The 21,720-nt window shown below is 41.3% G+C and overlaps 1 protein-coding gene across 8 annotated transcripts in view; it reads right to left on the bottom strand.

The window, feature by feature from the left end:
- EYS (eyes shut homolog) overlaps window positions 1-21,720 on the bottom strand; it is a 537,363-nt gene that overhangs the window by 221,910 nt on the left and 293,733 nt on the right. For all 8 annotated transcript variants that reach the window (XM_081187035.1, XM_081187037.1, XM_081187041.1 and 5 more), the window contains 3 exons: window positions 18,594-18,784; window positions 15,850-15,941; window positions 3,823-3,973 (listed from right to left, as the gene is read on the bottom strand). In XM_081187035.1, the coding sequence (XP_081043161.1) occupies window positions 3,823-3,973; window positions 15,850-15,941; window positions 18,594-18,784 (434 nt within the window). The remainder of the gene's footprint in view (window positions 1-3,822; window positions 3,974-15,849; window positions 15,942-18,593; window positions 18,785-21,720) is intronic.

Genomic DNA, 21,720 nt, shown 5'->3' on the forward strand with positions numbered 1-21,720 from the left:
ATGTCTCAAATGGAACAACAACAACAAATGAGGTTCTGTCTCAAGGAGCAGCCATAGCCCTCTTGCCCTTGTTATTGCTTTAGATACTTTGGGTGGCAGGCAAAGCAAATATTGTGCATCTACAATAATGCAGTTTAGGAGACTTTGTAAGTGCCCTTGACCGCAATGTTGTCCACCTCTGTGTTTCCTTGGATGCCAGCATGATTAGATTTCTTTAGAATTGTAATGACTCCAATGGCTAATTTATTTTCCATTCCAATAAACAAATGCATTTGCTATGTCAAACTCTCATAAAACTCAAGTGAAAAGGAAAAAAGCTTGCTTTAGAGAGCATTGCTCATAAAACCAGGACGCTAGACTTGCATGCATTCTATGCAATTGCTGTCTCTATCTTCTGGAGATCCAACATGCTATGATTTCAACATCTCATGATAAACCTTTCAGCCATTTTAACAGCCATGAGGGGTGTGAAAGTGAAAAATCTCAGTTGAGCAGGGGAGGGTTAGGACTTAGAGTCGTCAAGCTATGTGGCCTGAGTATGTTCCACGCGGCTACTATTCCTTGTCCTGCATTCCTACAGCTCACCACTACTTTCCTGCAATTGTATGAAACCACTTTTACTTTTCAACACTAACTATAAATCATAACCATTGAAAATATTTATGCCGACACTGACACCCATTGTGACTGCTGAAAGAACAGTGCTGAGGAAGCACTGCTAATGTGGGTTACTTGCTCTGTCCCCGTTGGACAGCAAGATATCTCTCAGATGTTTTTCAAATCTAGATATTGAGAAGCAGAAAAGCCTATTCAGGCAGTCTTCTTTGTGTGACTGATGCACTCATGGCCTGTATCCAGTCATCATGTCTCCATCAGCCCTGTCCTCCCACAGTCCACATTTGAGGGTGCAAGTCTGTAGAGCAGAGTCTGCTCTATCCATGTAGGCCCCTCTCCCAAGATGCAGAAGCAGGGTGTTTGTTTTTTCCAGCTAGAACTCACTGGAGCTCATTTCCGGCACCTCTCAGGTGGGTGCCATTGTCATTCTAAGATAACAAGGAAGGCATTCACAGTGAGTTTTGGCACCTCTTTTTCTAGAAAAATAGAATTCTGTATGGTTAGGGTTCAACATCATGGGCCAACTCGTAGTGCAGACAGTTTACAGAGACATGGGGGTAGGGCTAGGCTCAGCCTCTCACTCTTACAATTCTTATTTTCATACGTGGGTTGGCTTGAGTAGGATTCAGTTTTTTTCTATAAACTGGATACAGGGTGAGAATACTGTGAGGGCATCAGAAATAGGATTTTGGCTACCAAGACTGCACTGTTAACCTGTTATAGTTCTATGCAGCATTGTAATTGCACTAATGAAGAACTCTACTGTCACAAAATATCAAATTGCTAACGATTTTTGTTTTCTTGAGGAGGTGTCTTGTTGTTTTAATTGACTAACACATATGTTTTGTCAAAGATTATTTTCTGTGTTTATTTGCTGGCACACATCAATGCAGTTCAGTGTGATGTACTGTGTAAGGAGCAGCAAAGTTAAATTGGTGCAAACAATATCAAATTCGCCACTTTACTCAGAACAGTCCATGCCACCAACCCAGCATTCCATGAAGATTCATTTTCCAAAACAAATATATCCCTCTCAGGGCTTCGATATACATCTAGAGGCACCAAAAGCAACAAACATATTTAGAAAGTGGTACAGAAGAAATCTCCCCAAAGGACTGACAGGGTTATATGTGACCTGGTTTTGGCATGCTATACTATGGATCTTATGAACTTCATTTGGCTCCTGTCCTGCAAGGGATCATTGAGCAAATTAAGCCATGTATTTATATATTTAAAACATCAGAGCCGTTTTTAACAATCATACATAAAACCATACAATAAAAATAAAATAAAATCAGAACTCAACTAACTATTGCAGAAGGATATTTTCTTAACTGCCAGCATAAATCTTGGCAGCATAGAACAATTTTCAACAGGTGATTGAAGGTTGAAAAGGAAGGCACCTGCTGAATCTCTGATGGCAGCGCATTGCACAGGACTGGACTGCTGACACTGTAGAGCTTGGATTTTTTTTGTTACTGTCAAAGGAGCCTCATCAATTTGAAAAGTTTCCTTCCAGATTTGCATTTGTAGTTGAATCAGGGACACTGGGCACACAAATGACGTGAGTTAGACTTGGGTGAAGGCTTTGGAAACAAGTTGCTGTTGCATCTAATGTAATGTTTGGCTTGCCAGTACTGCAGCTGCCTCTACTATGCCAAATTAAACCCATTAAGAGTACATCAGTAACCCCTTTGGCAGGATAGGAAGATATACCTTTGGCTGCACATACGCAGATCATCCTTGAGGATAAATAATTATATGTAGGTGGCCTCTTTCATTTTGCCTCAGCAGACTGGCATGCCAGCTTCCTGTACGTGGCTCTGTCCTTGAGGGCCTTGGTGGAGAAGTGAGGGAGAAGTGGGAATGCATCCCGAAAGCCAGCAAGTTATGCATGAGATGTTTGGCTTACATCAGAGTGGTGGGGAATGCAAATGAGTTGCTGAACAGATGGAGAGGCATTCACATGCAACTTTAGCAAAACTAAAACCATAATATTCAATAGGTAGGTCTGTTCAGGTGCGTTTTTAAAAAAATCAAAATTAATATAAATCAAAACTATGATATGATTCAGTAATAAGAAGGGCAAACAATTCCCTTTTTTCTGAAATGAATTCCTAACAAGTGAGACCTGTGTAGAATGCTCTCATTTAGACCACATTCACACCATACATGTAAAAACACTAAGATACCACATTGACTCCCCCCCCCAAAAAAAAAGAATTCTGGGAACTGTAGTGTGACTTACCATATGAAAGTGCTGGAGGTGAAATAGTTAAACAGGTTACCCTATCAGAACCTAGGGGGGTAGAGTCAGAGGGACTATAAAACCAGCTATGGGAGGGGCAAAGGGTGGTGTTCGTTAAGAGTTTGTTGAGGAGTTGGGTGGTTGGTTGGAGTGGGAGTGACTTGGGATAGAGTCTGTGGGTCGGTTGAGTTAGTGTAGTGAAATAAGCTGAGTCAGGAAAAGTTAGGGGCTAGGCAGACAAGTAAATATCTGAGAGGTGGTTTAGTGAGTGAGAGCAGGTAGCGGAAGTTATAGGTCTGGATAGGCACCCCATGAATGTAATTGACTGATACTCTTTATGAAACAACACACTTGTTAAACTGCAATAAATAAACAAAAGTTTATGTTTCAATTTAACCTTGACTGGATTCAGTATTGTACCAGGTAGGGCCTGGGTGGTGGCAGCGAGAAATAAAGTGGTGGCACAGGGATCAATAGACGGTGAAACGTCCGGGGACCCTGTGTGATTGCCACATGTAGTTTGTTAAGGGTGCTAAGCACTGTTAGGAGACCCTAGTCCCATGGTTCCCAATGTGGGGCACGTGCCCCACAGGGGGGCAATTTGATTTTTAAGGGAGGCAATTTGGAAGCTTGTTTAGACCAATTAATGGCCTTTTAGGCTTCTTCCACGTGAATACAAGTTCACTTTTTGAATAATAATAATTATATGTCATGGGGCGGGGAGGGGGGCATTAGGATTTTAAGGATGCTTAGGTCGGGCATGGCCAAAGAAAGGTTGGGAACCACTGCCCTAGTCCCACTCTCAGAACTACAATTTGCAGAGTAGCTTAACGGTCTAATTCTCCTTTTCACAGGGAACTCTAGGTGAACCGCAATGAAGTGCTGAAACTCACCCCTAGACGAATTGAGCTAGGAAGCCCAGAGACTGTGTTGAAACAGCAAGATGTATAATGTTGTACCTGCTTTGTTGCATAAGGATGTGGTAAACCGCCAACAAATATTGGTCCTGTTGTATCCCAAATGAAAGTCGACCAATGGTTGCTGGACATGCTTGCTTTTGTAGCTACTCCCAGGATAGTCACTTCAGCCTCGCACATTGCCAAGTCTTGCCTGCGTAAATATAGAAAGAGGGAAAGTTTTGCAGATGAGCCATGCATTGCATAAACGCTTCTCAGGCAAACAACCTGGAGTGCTGCCAAGTCAAGGAGGAATGAAAACGAGGCAAGCAGCTCATCTTATATTGAACCCCATAAACATAAACTATTTGATGATCAGGCTGTAAGCTGGCATGTCTTTGGGGTGCAATTGTAATTACAATGAAATCACTGTGTGAAAAGAGAAGTGCAGAATAGCTCCTTAACAGTTGCAAGGGGGAACGACTCAAAGTCATTCTTTAAATAAATATTTCTAAATAAAATGCTTATGTAGCTGTTCCTTGGCAAATGTGTCTAAATGAAATATTAATATACCATTAGAATGTATATTTTCATATTGGGGATTAAGGGTCTCTGTTAGGGGATGGGCTGCAGTTCAGTTGTGGAGCATCTGTGAGGGCTTATGCAGATTTGTGTTTGCCCTGTGGTTTCTCTGCATGGGTCTGATAGGTTTTTCTTTCATCCTACCAGTTTCTCTGGGGAAATCCATGGTTTACCACTGAATCAACCGGGTTTTCTGCAGATTGACGTTTGTTCCGATTCAACGGGAAACCATGAGTTTTCCTGGGGAAAGCGGTGGGGCAAAAGGGAATACCTCTCAGATCCATGACTAGAAATCATGGAACAGACAGGAAGAAATTGTGGGACAAACGGGAGTTTGGATGAGCCCACAGAAGAAGAAGCAGCAGCCACCCAGTGAAGAAGTCCTGGCCTTTGTGAGACTAACATCTAGCCACTTCAACAGTCAGTTCTAGGTCAGGAAACTCAGCTGCTGAATGGAATATGCTGGAACATCTGAGAACAAAGGCGGGTGCAGTGGGGAACTTCTGTAGTGAGTATTGCAGTATTGTCTATTTCATATTGCAAGCTGCCTCAAGAACTTTGGTCAGTAGTCAGGGTATGAATATTCCTAAATAAATAAATAAGCTGACTTTCATTGGGAGGAGGAATGGAATAGAGTGGCTGCAAATAAAAACGAAGAGACACACAGAACAATGGCATAGCGTGACGGGGTGTGGGGTAGTTGCCCCGGGTCCCAAATTGTTAGGGGTGCAAAATTTCACCACACGCTGCTGCCTCAAAACATCTGCACACTTCCGTCACTGTGCTCTGTTGACAACGGCTTCTCCATGTGAACCAGGAAGTGACCTCTCCAAACAATGGAACAACTCTTATTTTCTTATCTCTGCAGCTGCAGTCTCCTGGGTGATGGGGATGCAGTCAGGCCATTGAATGTTCATGCATACTCCATCCATTTCCCTCTTTCTCACCCACCCATCTGTGTGGCCCTGGCAACCCACGCTAGACATAGAATAATATAATATGAATATGCTGTATGCTGCCCCGACATCTTTTTGATGATGGGTGGAACATCATTTCCATCTGTTCTGTAAACCATTTTTCTTAACTTAAAATTTAACTTTAATATGCAGTTGTTTAGAATGTATATCTGAGAACAGTGTGTGTGATGCTCCAGCTTAAAGCTAAGGGGCAAACATACAAACATTCTTCACTGAAAACGCTTGGCACAAGGCAAATGATGTGATTTTTATTCTTTCCTTTTATAATACAACTCTAATTCATGTTCCTTGAGCCAGCTCGCATGAAATGTTCTACCTTAATCAAAGGAAGCACAGTGAGGACCCATGAAAATCAAGCAACAGCCTCTCTGTTTGGTGTTTCATTATAGTTATCCTTTTTCCTGCACAGCAAGAAAGCAGAGGGCTGCTTAAGAGCAAGGTCAAATCACTAAAGCTTGATCAGTTGGATGATTAAAAAAGATTCAGACTCTTACGCTTTGGTGGCAAGAGGATGTCTAAGTAAAAGCAGTAACCAAAACGAAGTAAAATAAAATTATTGAGGGGAAACAAGGCCCTGCCATGTAACCAAGGCTGTTGTGAGCAAATAAGGTGTGAATTCAGTCGCCTTTGGACAGCAGAGTTTCCACTTGGTCCATACCACACACTGAAAGCCCTCTCATACTGCTGAGAATCCTGGGAAGTGTAGCTTGTTAAAGGTGTTGCTCTTTGAGCTTAGCACCCTTAACACACTACACTTCCTAGGATCCTCCACGACTGTTAAAGTGGTATAACAGTGCTTTAAATACATGGTGTGGATGTAACCCTAGCTGGTTGCCCACGTCAACCCATGGGAGGATTTTAAATTCCATTGTGTCGCCTCCTGTCCACAATCCTCACCCTCATTGAAGCGCAACTGATTTCCTCTTAAATAGCCAGGACTGGCTCAAGACACTATGGCACCTCAGTTTGGCAAATGAAGCGGCTTTGCCCTTCCTTCCTGCCTACCTGCCCACTTATCTTTGTCTTCCCCACCTGGCTGCTTTCCACTGCTGACAAAACATGTTCTCCCTCACCCAGAGGAAGGGGTCCTACAGAAAGTCTGTGTTGCCACCATTTTGCCATGATGGTGCAAATTACTTCTTTTTTAAAAAAAGAGAGAGAGAAAACTTTAGACTATTATAGTTTAAAGTGTTGTTTGAAAAAGTGTTTTATCAGCAGCACAGGCCTCACCCACAATACCTCAAAACGAGGGAGTGCCTAGTGCGTCAACGGCTTTGTCAGCATCCAGGAATCTCCAACTGGCCTGGAGGGAGATCAGCAGCAGAAGCAATGGGTGGGCAGGGGAAGGGAAGCTGTGGTGGCAATGGTGACCAGCCAAACTACTGGCTGGGAGGGTGGGCTGGTGGGCAGTGTATGGGAGTACAATCCTCTTCACCTTCCCATCCATCCCTTCATCCACACGGCTCAGCATAGCACGTGGTAAGTCTAGTCCTACAGGCACAGCCTTAGATTTTCCAATTATTTAAGTATGTGTGTGATCTGAAGTTACTGCTTTACTTTCTGTGTATCATAGAAACACAGAAAGTGTTGTTCTTTGAGCTGCACTATCCTCTTTCATCCAAAGGCATCCTTCTCCCATGAAAGACTGCAACTTTTCCATTCTGTTGTTCCACATGCCACCTCCATGTCCTCCTCTGAATTCCTACTCAAAGTTCACCTTTTCCATGAACCCTCTGGCACAGAGCTCCAGTTCCCTTGCCAAATTGTAAGCCCCTTAACCCAGAGAATTGGTCTCTGTAAAGCGTCCTGCACATGGACGCTGCTGATTGAATAAATGGATTAATAAAGTGCATTCTAGTCCAACATCTGTTTGATCTTTTACGGGCTAATAGGAAGGAAAGACAGTGCTTGCTGTGGATATTGTTAAAAAAGAGATAGAAAATAATGTAGCTATGAAATATAAAACTGTTGAAACAAAACAGAATTGTGATTCCTTTTTTCCTCCTCCCTAAAACACAAAATGATTGTTTCTTGATGCCTCACCCTGTCTTTTCAGTGTTTTCAAAGACATAGCCATCAGAGCTTGGAGAAGCTAGAGGGAGTGGGCAGGTGCGCTTGAAAAATAGTAGTTTTGGGAAGAGAGGGTCGGAGAAACAAGTTGGCTGTGGCAGGAGGGAAGGGGAGAAAGAGAGAGATGCAAGTTGGCTGAAGCCACCTTGAATCAGGAGATATAAGGCACCAATCCTCCCAAGAAGCTCTTCCCCAGCTTCTGGCATTTTAATGTTTGAATGACTTAAAGTTGCACTGATAACCCTCAACATATCGGTATTGCCATTTTATGCTGCTTGAACCCAGTGCACAAACAGTACATGGTCAGCCTGGGAAGAGGAATGGACAGAGTGAAGGGGGCAGTGACACAAAAAAAGACAGAGAAATAAATGGCTGGGAGAAAGAGGCAGGGAAAGGGAGAAGAAATTCGCGAGACAAATGTACAGTATGTGTGCAGCAACCCATAAGAAACAGAGGGAGGGAAATGGTGATGTGGGGGTGAAAGGGTGAATATTCAGTGGATACAGATCCTACTGATTATGTGCTTCGCGGTGTTAGGAGGGTTGGGATCGACAGCCAGACATTGGCTGCAGGCGTCCAATTGATATAAGACACAGCCATTGGCATGATAACTTCCCACCATAACAGCTGTTATATATGCATTTGCCGATGAGCTAATAATATTCTGGAATAGCTTCCTGGTGTTTTATGTTTGCAGGACAAGTTGTTAGCAATTCAGCATGCTGGTGAGCAGCTTTCACCTTGTACTTGTTAAGAGTGCACCATTTGATTGTGCTTGATTGAATCTTCCAGGGACTGGCTAAATTAAAATATCAACCTTAAGATATTATTGTTTAACATTTGCTGCTAACACAATTGCCTGATAGTACATATACTGTATAAATATTCCATCAAGGTTTCTAAATGCTTTTTTTCTACAATCAGCACATAGGGTATTTTAAAGGTCAAGTGAGAAGACAGGTTTTCCTTCTCTCTCTCTCTCTCTCTCTCTCTCTCTCTCTCTCTCTCTCTCTCTCTCTTTCTTTCTCTGCCCCCTCCTGCCATTTTTGCATAATTGTAAATGTAGAATGCATGCACAATCATTCAAGTGCCCCTGGTGGTTAAGCTGCTGGTAATTATGTCCCAGCCCAACCCAGTAGCAATTGTGTCATTTTATCCTTTGTGCTTCCACAAGTATAATCATTAAAAACTGGCTGGCTAATTGCAACCTGGATGATGAGCTCGGTCTGTGTAGAACTGCATTTGGTGCCCAAAGCCATTCAAATTTGGATGGATGGAAAGGTCAGACAATCAGTTGATGAACCACAGGGATAAAGGGTGACTTAACACAACAATAACGTTTGTACATTTGCAAGTGTCCCCAAACTGTTGCATGTGGTGTCTTTCTATTGTTGAGTGACATTTGTCAGCAATGACTGAAAACATCTTTTGGATAGCCTGGCAAAATAGCTTAAAAGGTAATGAAACAAACAGATCTCGTTTACTGCCAAGCTTGTTAAATGTTACTCATGCTGGGAACAGAGTATCATTTGGACTCCATAAAAAGGAAACCAATGATCCACCAAACTGGTCCTGTGTTCAACTATTTCTCACTTTTCTTGGTCATTCGCATTCTCAACTATGCCTATGGGCAAATAGAGCAAGTATTTATTGCCACCAAAGTTAGCTTAATGTTCTTGAAGTACTATCCAGTACACAGTGTTGTCCCAAACCAAATAAAGTTATTTGCACTTAAAGTGACATTGAAATTAATAATAATAATAATAATAATAATAATAATAATAATAATAATAATAAATTACTATTATTATGTTTAAGGTAGCAGTGCCCCATTCATTTCAATGGGATGTAAATGCAAAAAAGGATCCATACTTAGGCTGGATCTAGACACATCAAAAAAGTGTTTCAGGAAAACACATTGTAAACCTCAAAGTTGGAAATCACGTTGGCAAAAGACGAAACTCCACAGCGCCATCTGGTGTCACAGCGGTGTAACATATATTAAATGCTTTTTCTTTACTAATGTAACTGAGTCCTTGCTGTTAACATACAGGATAGTGACAATACTCTTTTGTCCATTAAAAAGAACTTTGAGAAAACTAAGAAGTGACATTACTGTGCATTCTGATCCAAGGTAGTGTAATTTGCTACGAATGACAAAATGAAACCTAACTGAAGATGAACATTTGAGGATAAATCTGTAACTGAAATTCTTGAATGAAATAAAAATTTCAGAATTTTGCATATTAATCATTATTAGTAGTGGCAGAACTTTAATTATAATAGAAATGAATTATTGATCCTTGATACAAAGTAAAGTTTGAAACTATGACAGAAATATTCCAGAAGTGAGTTAATTCTCAATGATAAATCCTGAACCAGAGAAAATATATATGCTAGCCTAAAGATTTGTTCTGATGATGATATTGAATCTTCAGGCCTAAACTCCTCTTTTGATGCTCCCAATTTGTAAAAGATCTATTACGTGATTTGTGTCAAAATATAGCATAATAGCCTCATTAAGCTTTTATCTTCGAAAGGCGATAAAACAATGGATAGTATCAACTAATTGGCATTATTAGGTTGTTATTAACTCCATTATGATCAATTAAATGTAATTACCTACATCTTGTTCAATTAAGTTTGTAGAAATAGCAATTGCTTGTTCTTCCTCAACTCAAATGAACTTTCCCAATAATTACTTATGGTATATTATAATGATAATAAAAAGCACTCCACACACAGGGGTTTCTTCTAATGAATCCCTACAACTCTTTATAAAGACTATTTTTGGAACCATATAGTATAAGAAAACAAGAGTGTGGGAGTTGCTGGACAGAAAGTGTGGAACTGAATAATACTGAGATGCATTATTTTTAAGGCCTGGGTCCCGGGAAGGTGTCCCAGGGGCCACAGTATTGATCTGACCAGTCCTTAAATTTGTCTGGTGTCAAGTGTGTTTGAGGTTGTAGCCAGTGGTGTTCCTATTGCCAACCCAGCAGTTCGAAAGCACACCAGCACAAGCAGATAAATAGGTACTACTGTGGTGGGAAGGTAAACAGTGTTTCCATGCGCACTGACACTCGTCATGGTGTCCGATTGGGCTAGAAGCAGTTTAGTCATGCTGGCCACATGGCCCCAAAAGCTGTTTGCTGACATATGCTGGCTCCCCCGGCCTGAAGCTAAATGAGCACTGCACACCATAGTTAAGGGCGTGCTCTGGTCCATGGGGTCACGAAGAGTTGGACACGACTAAACGACTAAACAACAACAAACAACAACAAAACTTAACCCTCCAGGGGCACTGGCGGAGGAAGAGGAGTGCGGGGGGAGCGCACCACCCCAGGCAGCACGATCCCGGTGGGGTGCCATTGTGGCTGCCCCTGCAGACGGCATGCCACTCACCTAGGATGCAGGCCACGCCCCTGCGGGCGGCATACCATGCCCCCTTGCCTGTTCTCCAGCCCCCGGTGCCAGAGCATGAAGCTCCGCAACTGTCCAGAGGTCCTTTATCTTTACCTACTGAGAATAGACCCATTTAAATTAATAGACAGGGTTAACTTAGGTTCATTAATTTCAATCAGTCTACTCTGAATCAGGCTTAGTAGGATAAAAAGGATAAAACTGTATTCTGCTCCCCTCACAAGCCTTTACATAATCTATCATGTAAGATGAGCACTGTCAAAGGCGATAACCGCTGAACTTCTGGTCAGTCAGGGAGATCCTCACCTACTGTATTGGGTGTGCAATTTGTCACTGTTTTCAAGGATCAAGGCTACCATCATATCTTATTCTGCATTGCCTGAAATCCCTATACAGTGGTACCTTGGTTCTTGAACATAATCCGTTCCGGAAGTCCATTCAACTTCTGATTGGCACAGGTGCCCTGGAAACAATAGCCGACAGCTGCACTGGACATCCAGCTTCTGAAAAATGTTCGAAAACCTGAACACTTACTTCTGGGTTTTTGGCATTCGGGAGCTGATTTGTTCGTCAACTAAGTCATTTGAGAACCAAGGTTCCACTCTATAGTGGAGATTTTAAAATGCATGTATACTGAATACATACACAAAGATATATACTAAGAAAAGGCTTAAGGTAAATACATATATCATAGACTGAATTTACAGATACTCAGTGATCAGCGGGGTCCCTTTCACAACTCGGCAAGGATGAACTCTGAAAGTACCACACTCCTGACCCCACTAATATGATTCCTGTCTCAAAATGCTTAGAGGAGTGCCATAGGAAGACATCCCAAGGAAGTAAACTCTTTGACAGTGCTGGAAGCAAGTGTGAATGGGGCTCATATATTCTGTTAATCTGAGAACTGAAGGAACTGTGTCAGCATAGCCTGCCAACCTGGACTGGGATGTATGTGTCATGTAATTGGCGGTGGAGACCAAAAGTTCATCGAAGACTGGGGAAAGTTTGTAGATTATCTGAAAAATGTGTGTGACGTGAAAACAATGCTAGTGGGATTTCAGGAAGCACTGTAAAAACAAAGAAGTATTGTTAATAAGAAATAGAAGGAGAAGGGAAGTTTAATGGCAATACGAATGAAGGGAATGCGTATTAAAGATATAAATATGGATGATTGTCAGAGACGCTGAAGGAAGTTCAAAAAGAGATGATTTGTTAAAATTTGGATAAAAATGTACAATTGTATGGAAAACTAATAAAAATTTATTGGCAAAAAAAAAAGTAATTGGTGGTGGAAAAATGTTCCCAGGAGCATCAAGATTTGCGAGCTATACATCAGGTAACATTATTTTGATAATCACCGTGACAGGGTGAGGGGATTTACATTGTTTCCCAAATCAATCTGTATGGTTATTTGTCTCTGGTAACCCTGAATTCATTGTTGCTGGTTAAACCACAGAGCCTAGGGCTTGCCTATCAGAAGGTCGGCAGTTCAAATCCCCGCAACGGGGTGAGCTCCCATTGCTTGGTCCCAGCTCCTGCCAACCTAGCAGTTCGAAAGCACGAAGTGCAAGTAGATAAATAGGCACCGCTCTGGCGGGAAGGTAAACAGCATTTCCATGCGCTGCTCTGGTTCGCCAGAAGCAGCATAGTCATGCTGGCCACACGACCCGGAAACTGTACGCTGGCTCCCTCGGCCAATAAAGCGAGATGAGCGCTGCAACCCCAGAGTCGCCCGCGACTGGACCTAATGTCAGGGGTCCCTTTACCTTTAACCCTGAATTCATTGTTGCTGGTGTGTTGTCAAGACTTCTAAAAAAAGGACTGGGTAGTTTCAGGGAATCAGCATAATGTGAAATGACGGCTTTGCTTGAGGGTTTTGTGCCATTAAATCCAATTCCTTTATTGCGTACACTCACCACCAACCCCCAATAAAAAGATACTTGAAACTATTCTTGGAGGATGAAGTATTTATGACATTTACTAATGTGTGACATTACCCCCAGGAAGTGAGGTTATTAGCCCATCTGCTAATCCATTCAACTGTGAAAAAAAGACTAAGATCAAAATAACACTCCCAAAATTTACTCCACAGGTTAATCAAGTCAATTGAAAATATAGAAATAGATATATTGGGAATAAAGTGACTTGGTTATCATGATTTTCTGAAGGCCCTTCCACGGCAATTTCTTTTTGGTATTAGCTTGTTTAATGCCCAGATAATATTGCAGCTTAATTCTCATACATGATAATGCCACATCAAATTGAATAATGTGCCATAATTTTCCTGTGTGCCATAAAAGCAATACCTTGTAGCAGAAGTTTTCTTCTTGTACTATAATCTGAAAGAACCAGCTGCTCTGAGCAGTCTTTCTTTCTTTCTTTCTTTCTTTTTTTAAAAGCCAGTTAACCGTCTTCCTTGATTGCTCCCATTTGATCTTGATGCACACCCAGAATATATTAGCTTTCATTTATTTACCTTCTACGTCAATCCGTTTAAACCATTGCTTAATTAGAGAAAGACTCCAAATTAATTACACTTATCAGTCTAATTATGCATCAATCCACTGCATTACATGGATGTCATGAGACTAGTCTAGCATAGTGACTAAGTGAGTGAGCTGCAGATCTGGAGTGCCCCTGTTCAAATCTCAGCTCTTGTCACAACCTAACCAGCTGGCCTCAGGCAAACCTCTCTCTCTCTCTCTCCCTGTCCCATCTGCATTGTGTGAATGAAAAAATTCGGACCTCGCTTACTGTGCTGTTAAAAACATTACCCAGGCAACGCAAGTGGAAGATTCTGAACAATTCGAAGTGCTGTATATATATGTTTCCTGAGCATCAAGTACGGTCTACAAGTTTTAAACTGTTTTTCCATGTTCAGATGTATGAAACCAGTTGGACCATGGCTTTTTCACCTTCTCCATCCCAGGGGCATTAAAGACGAGCGGCAAAGTAGCCTGCCAGAACACTCCCGGTAAAAGGGGGCATTTCACCAGTAGCAGGAGTGGAGGGACGGGCAGGCAGGCAGAGTGCTGTCTCTTGCACGTCTGCCGCCTGAGGCACCAGCTTCTTCCCTACCTCATGGAAGGGCCACCTCTGCCCCCCCCATGTTTCCATAGCTACACATTGTAAGCATGTGAAGGCTACCATTTTCAGTTGGCAAACCTATGTCATCCCATCCATTTCAGTTAGCTGGGAAACACATTTTTGATATTTGGGAGGACTGAATGTCTGACTGACCAGTGGCTGAGTCCATAGCCTACCTAAGAATGACTTTGCACTATTCAGAGAGAGTTAATTGGTTTCAATCCAGTTAACTTAGTTATTTTGTATGTGCATTTGCCAGAATATGAGCTTGCTGGATTTTGTGCTCAGATGAATGGTTAGAAACACATACCCATAGTAGGTCCTTTTGGTCATTTTCACTATCACATGACAATGAATGAGCCCAATAATCAAAGGCCTGCATGTCTTTCAGAGAGGATTTTTCCTAACTAGGTATCCGTAATTGTATTGTCGGAGATAACCATTCACTTATATCCTTTTTATTCTTTAGAAACTGTGTAACACTTATATTTCACCTGTCTTCACAAGTGATCCTGGGGTGGGTAGCAATAATGCAGTAAAAAAAACACCACAATTAACACATAGCATTGACTCATCTGTCTGTTGTTGCTTTCTCAAATAGTCACTAAGCCTACTCAAAGGCCTGGAGGAAGATAGTTGCCTTTACCTGGTGCCAGGATGTATGAGGAGGAGCCATGGTTTGGGGGCACATAAGTAGAAAGTAAGATTTGCCCCTAAGCAGAGTGTTAAATGCCATTGCAAGCGCAAGGATGAGATGCGCATTAGAACACAAGCAGCAAATTTCTAAAGAAAAGCATAAGCTTTTTTTCATTCTTTTGAATGGAACCCATTAGTAGCAACACTAGCATCTTGAAACTAGTAGAGATGGCTTTAATCTAACCAGACAGAGTTCATGTCTTACCTTTAAAAGCTGTTAGCTCTATCTGCCCTGCACGCTTTCTCTCAAAATTAACATTTTATAATTCCAATAAGAAACTTCATGGTGTGTGATAGTGTCTACTAATGATAAGCAGTGGTGGAGAAAGGCACATGGCCTTATGGTCTCAGTCTTAAAGCACCAAAACTGCCATTTTTAAAAATGAACAATACGCTCCTGCCACATCTTATTGCTCAGTTAACTTGCTTATTGAATTTTTAAGCATTCTGCTCCATTGGAATTCACTGTACCATACTGTCCCAGGTTAATAAATAAGATGACACCATGTGCTTAATTGTGGGGAAGGGGCATCAGGTGCAAGCATAATGCTAGTGCATCAGGAGCCAGCAACATTTGCTTCCTCTGCTCCCCTGTTCTCCTCTGTGCAGCACATTGTCCCTTTCTTCCATTGTTGGCTTTATATTTTAACCCCAGGTCAGTGTTCTGCATCAACTTGAACAATGGCTAATGATAAGTAAAACTATTGGATTCACACAATAATTTAGATTAGGTGTAGGGAACCTGTGTCCCTCCAGATATTCCTGGGCTGTGATTCCCAACACCCCTGAACTTTGGTCATGCTGGCTGCAGCACTTGGGGGGTGGAGTCCAACGCCATCTGAAGGGCAACAGGTTCCCCACAGCTGGTTTGGATGGAAATCCTAGTTAGGGCTGTAAAACTCTTGCAAATCAACTGCCCATTTATTTGGAACAGCCAGTGGCTGCTGAAGGTTATAAATAAGCCTACAGGCTGGATATTGTTTCTTTGAAAATAACTGTTTCTTGCTGTGATCCTTCTGGGATGGGAACAAGTCACAAATCTTAATTAATTACATCGTTCCCATGATAATTGGTATTGCACTTCGCTGAAGTCGAGGTCAAGTTTCAATTGACTTCATTAATGTTAGGTCTGCATCTCAGGGTGTGAACCAGGATAACCTTGCAGACTGAACTGATCAATTGGCCCATTATCCTCTATGACAAACTCAGACACTGTGAATGGCAAAACAAAGAAATAAGTGAATAGACTTACCTAACATGCACTCTGTATTTCTGTCCATCATCCACTCTCACATTAGTACTGATGTTTCTAATTTCTCCTATGCTGTCGCATACAAATTGGTACTGAATAAAGGAAGCGAGGAGGGGAGATAATTTATTGTAATTGCAAAGCATCAGTAATTTTTAAAAGCTGAAACACAAATGAGTGAAATCAGGACACAAGAGGAAATGCTTCCCTTCCCCATGGCAGATATGCATGCAGGGGTTTCTCCTGTTCATCTGTGAAGGCAAAACCACACTGTGCATTCAGTGGCAGATGCTTGCATGCACACTGAAGTTCACATTTTTAATGGACAGAGAAGGACGATTCCTGTACATATGCAACTCGGGGCCATGCCAGCTAGCACCAAAAAACTTTGATCAAAACATAAATATTGCTATTAGATCAGGTTAGCCATATTGATTTGTATGCTGTTGGTGGATTATTGTCACTGTCCTGTTGGGCTGTGTATGTGATAAAGGGGAGCCATACCGGGGTGAAGGCGTCTTCTTCTGTTTGTCCCCGTGTCAGTTTCAGTTTATTAGTTAATTTTTCTAGTAGGGCTGTTTCCCACCTCACCCACACACGAAAACAAAGATCACCACAGCCAATCACAAGCAAACAATCACACCCTAGGCCAACCCCAACCTCTCTCACCACCAAAGGAACACAAGTGAACAACACAAGCAACGCTGACACCAAACTCTACATACATTAAACATAATAGAAACACCACCACCCGACCCCACGCTATCCATCTTCCATCTCTCCACCCCCCTTTCTTTTTTCTTTTTTCTTTTCTTCTCCCCCTAATGCCTCAACAAATGAAACGGATTTGTAAAAATGTTACATGGAAAAAAAAATACGAGGCACTACACTTCTGTAAAACAAGAAAATCCTGAATAAAAAAAATATTGCTATTAGATGTCTAAGCCAGTAACTGAATAGGAAATCCATGAATAATATTCCTTTGCTGCAAATAAGATTAGGAATGAGTAAATCAACTTCATCTTCTGATGATCCTTTCATAGACTATTACCTTTGGCATTAACGGCGCTGAAAGTCAGTGTCCTTGCTAATCCACACCTTATATGTGGTGTATAGCTTATTTGTATGTATTGGGTGAGAGCAAACATAGCACGAGTGGGCATCTGCCTTCTCCTTTTCCTCCCCTCTGCAGCTCCCACTGCATGCCCTCGAAATCTGCTCCAGTTGGTTGGGAAAGGAGAAAGCAGAAGCTCCATTGTGCAAATGGGAAAGCATCATTGGGCAATGTGTGCTGTGTAGAATCATGCCTTTAATTGCACTCTGTGGTATCCATTAATGTGAATTAATGAAAAACAGGAGCTGATCTATTCATCTGTGTGCCAATAAGTAAATCACAAGTGCTCTGAAATAGGATCTGGGGACTGAAGGCTCTTCCTTCACACAGTGCTTGTGGAAGCCATGATTCTTCTCATACAGACACAAATTACACTGGGAGCTTCCCGTAGGTTTTATGTGTTTTTCAGTACTGCACACTCTTTTTTTAACATCTGCACAGTGACATGAGGCAGACATTTTTCTAGGGGTTTATTTTCCCACAGGAATAACTTCATGGGTTACAATGAATGGATGACAACTTTAATATCAGGCGAGCTTAGCAGTGTCAAAGTATTTAGCTTTCTTTGCTGTGGCATCTAAAAGTTTTCTGATACAAAATTTCCCTCAATCAAAATTTGCTGGAACAGCCACATCTCCGCAACTACATGGGCTTATTTCTTTATTAATCTTTTCATTATAAATGTAAAGACAATGAGCAGTTCTTATACATATGAACTAGGAGAGGACATAATTTTTAGTCTCAATCCAGGAAAACTGGAAATTTTACCCATTTACTGTGCAATAAAAATATACTGCAAATGAATACTGCTATAGCTACTGCTGCACAGCAAGATAATTTTAAAGCAAGTACCTTTATTGGATTATGTGCAGGAAGAAATAAATGTGTATATGATATGACAAAAGTGTACATTTCTGTGTTCTGCCAAATGCAAAAAAAAAAAAACCAACAACAACTTTATTACATGATTGATTAGGCCAAACTGGTGCCATCCAGGTGTAATCGAAAATGTCCTAGAGAGCACCAGATTGGGTAATGCCAGACAGTCATAGGCAAGTCCACACTAGAAATGGAAACCAGTTTGTCCATCTTGGTTCCCCTATAAGGGAGTTCCGGAAAATGATAGTTCCATTAAGGCACTCAAGATGGGCTTTTTTGGGGGGGGGGGTCATTAGAACCAGGTGGATGTACTTTTTATTAAACCTTTGAATAACTGGGATATTGAGGACTTTAATATATTTATGATGTACCTAATAGGTTAACTCAGTATATTACTGGTATTTTGTTTTCATCTGAGAGTCCATGAACTAGCGATCATGAAGCAGGGCCACATTCTTCTGCCACATTCTATTCCTGTACATTTTTCATATGAACTGTTGTTATCAATGCCCACATAGCTTCCCTCCCCTATCATGCATGAATATTATCCCCAGGTGTCATAATTACCACTTGTAACAGGATTCGGAAAGGGGGCAATTTAAACAGTGACATCACCATCACCACCACCACCATCATTTTAAAAGAACCGTTTCTAAACACTTAATAACATCCATGGGTACCCAAATGTATTAGCTGCTGGTGGTGTGGTGTGGGGAAGCTCAAACTGTACTTTAAACAATAATTTGAACCTTACCTGTAAGGTCCCATGTTTGACAGAAAGTTGAATAACAAAATGTCCCACTGTTCTTGGGTTCTGTTCAATATAAAGAATGGTTCCTTTGAAGCTGAAGGTCTGGAATTCTAAACTGATGTTGTTTTGTGGTTGCAAACGAAAACCCTCAAATTCCATGTAAGAATTCCCTTGGTATTGGATATAGCTAGAATCTGTTGTGGAGGGGGGAGAAATTAAGAATGTACATTAGTTGATTACCTACCACTGAGGCAAAGAAATAGAATCTAGGACTCTGAAGGTTTTGTTGGCAGAGTTCCCATGCATTCAACACTGAAAAACAGGCAGAAATAAGCAAGTGGATTGTTTTACAAGCAGAGAGATTCAATGATGCGGAAGAATGGTACCGTCTGATTACTGCCTATTATGCAGCAGTGATGGCAGCACTCTTTGTAACATCCTTGGACTACCTGCCCTGAGCTGCCTGTTCCTGGTGTTTGCACACAATAGGTGAACGCAATAGGGGTTCCTTTGGTACTGAATTCTCCATTAATCACATGCAAGAAAACTGAGCAACTGCAGATATTGACCAATGTGAGCAATGTGTTTCCTTTTTCTTTTTGTAAAATGTCAAATTGATAACACCAGTGAAACCACTGACCTGGCCACATATATAGACAGGCACATCTTCAGACCTTACACCACTGAGTTAAACAATCACTTGGTCAGAGGGCCAGTCATGATCGTTTTAACAGTTTATTCAAGCAGAGAAATATTCTCATTTCACAGGAAGAACTACATAGAATTAGAATTATTTAGATCTTTTCACAAAGAATGTTCAAGGGATGCTGAAAGATAACAAAATAGAAAGAACATTTCTTGTTCTGAAAATATGTATCAATGCATTTCCTCATACATTTCATTCCTATGATCTTTGAAAATCCCACTATGTGTGAGGTATACATATGCATAAATATTTTTTCCCTGAATTTAACTGAATCCTTTTCAATATGTGACACTGAAATTTGACTGCCTTTTGAGGGCATGTCTTACTTTCAGGCTTCAAAGGAGTTCACAGATTTCAGAACATTTGGTTCTAACATGAGCACTGATGACATTTTTTATAGCAGCAATGCCAAGAGTCCGGAGCAGGGCAACACAGGCAAGTTCCTTTTTGTTCCAAATTCAATTACAAAGCATTGTGGTTTAAATGCCACTCCCTGTTCTCCAACCAGATAACTTTATAAGGCCCCATGTAAGGGCAAACTGAGGACAAACTTAGAGAAAATACCTAAGGACAGATAGGGAAACTGTACTCATGCTTTCAGAGCTAGCCAAAATGTGATGGGGAAAATACTAATGCAGAAACTGTGGACAACAACTTTCCTTCACTTTCTGCAACCCGCCTACAGGTAAGCAGGTAAGCCCCACCCCACATAATCAATCACAAGATGATCAGTCACACACACACTATTTGAATGGCTATGCCATAAACTTGGGGGGGGGGGACTGGACCCCTCTAATATTTTATTGTGGGGGCTGAAGGGACATTGGCCCTTGAGAGTTGGCTCCTATGATCCCTACACTGTGTAGATGCTACCCGCACTGCTCACTACTAAGTTGTGCCTGCACAGCTGTTCTCTGAGTCTCCAGCTCACCAGCTGTGAAAACCGCAATGAAATGGTGAGGCTGTTTTTAGCTTGTCCACAACTGGATTACTCTGGATCCAGCCCATAGCTGATATTTACATGTAAAGGCAGGTTTATTACAAGAATATACAAAACCAAAAGAGGTTTTGAGCTACATACAGCTCTTTGTCACCCACACTACAAAATGCACCTACTGAAGGTCTATTTTATTCTTCCTATAGATCTGAGAAGATAATGAATGATACTTTAGTTCTTTTGAATAATTGCTCTATATTGTATTCTGTATTTGTGATTCTTATGCTTTGAGATTCACACACTAATCTTTTGTTGGAGCAGTACCCCAGTGAAGAGCTATAGCTCAAAACATGGGGTGCCAGACATTCTTGCAATAAATTTCTCTGCACTCAATTACTGCCAATGTTTTGCATGCCACTCTATTTCAGCATGGCTCCCTTGGCACATTTCATGTTAAAAAAGGCACTACTTATTTCACAAATGGAACAACTGCCCCCTTATTTCACAATGAAAGTATTTCTGGTATTTAACAAACCAACCAAATGTAAGTGACACATCCTTGTGCTTTCAGAACTCACATCATTGAAGCCATCACCCAATGTATACATTGGAATCAAATGGCAGTCTCAGCTCCCCTCAAGCATCAAAGCAAGAAGAAAAGAGCTCCAATAAGTTCAAAGGCTTCTGTGCCATAATAGTTGTTCAGAAGAGGGAATTTCAGTAGGTTTTCTCAGCCCTGTAGGACTATGCAATTACAAGCTTCACCTGCTGCAATTTCTCCTTCTGCACAGCGTCTAAGGTTGACAAGCCCTGCCCTCTAGTAGCATCTAATCGCTCTCTAAATTGTCCTCAACAAGCCCTTGAGTTTATTGTTCTACATATCAAAACCCTTAGCATTTCCTCTAACCTTTTACATAGCACTCTCAGTTGGTAGCTTGGAGCAAGGAAAACAAATATCTGGAACAAAGCAATTGGAACACTGGAAAACAGCTAAATGGTGCATGGATAAGTCCATTTGCCCAGGACAATATTGACTTATGTCAGATATAGAGGTGTGCACAGACTTCAATATATTGTTTGGACCCTGATTTGGTGTATTGGGAAGCAGTTTGACTGGTTTGAGGTGCTTCATAGGCTGCACCTTCATTCAGCTAAGGGTTCATGCAAGCCTGCTTCATTTCTCCACTACTGGGAATTAATGAAAATTAGCTAGTCTTCTTTCTTTTGATGAAATGTGCAGACATGGATGTTCTTTTTTAAAAGGAAATGTCCATAACTTTTTAAAGTTTGGGGGTGGAATTGGAGGAAGATTTCAGGCAATGTTGCCTCTTCTGAGGGCATCAATCTCCCCAAATTTCAGAAGGATAGCTACATGGTTTTTCTTTGGGATCAACTGCTACAGTTTTTGAGTATGTAAAACAACAACAACAAACAAACAATTTCCCTTAGTGTTTGTGGGCAATTGTTCTGAAAACTGAAACCCTTGG

Source organism: Podarcis bocagei (genome assembly GCF_964188305.1).
Source record: "Podarcis bocagei genome assembly, chromosome: 3".
In the NCBI taxonomy this organism is placed as follows: Eukaryota; Metazoa; Chordata; class Lepidosauria; order Squamata; family Lacertidae; genus Podarcis; species Podarcis bocagei.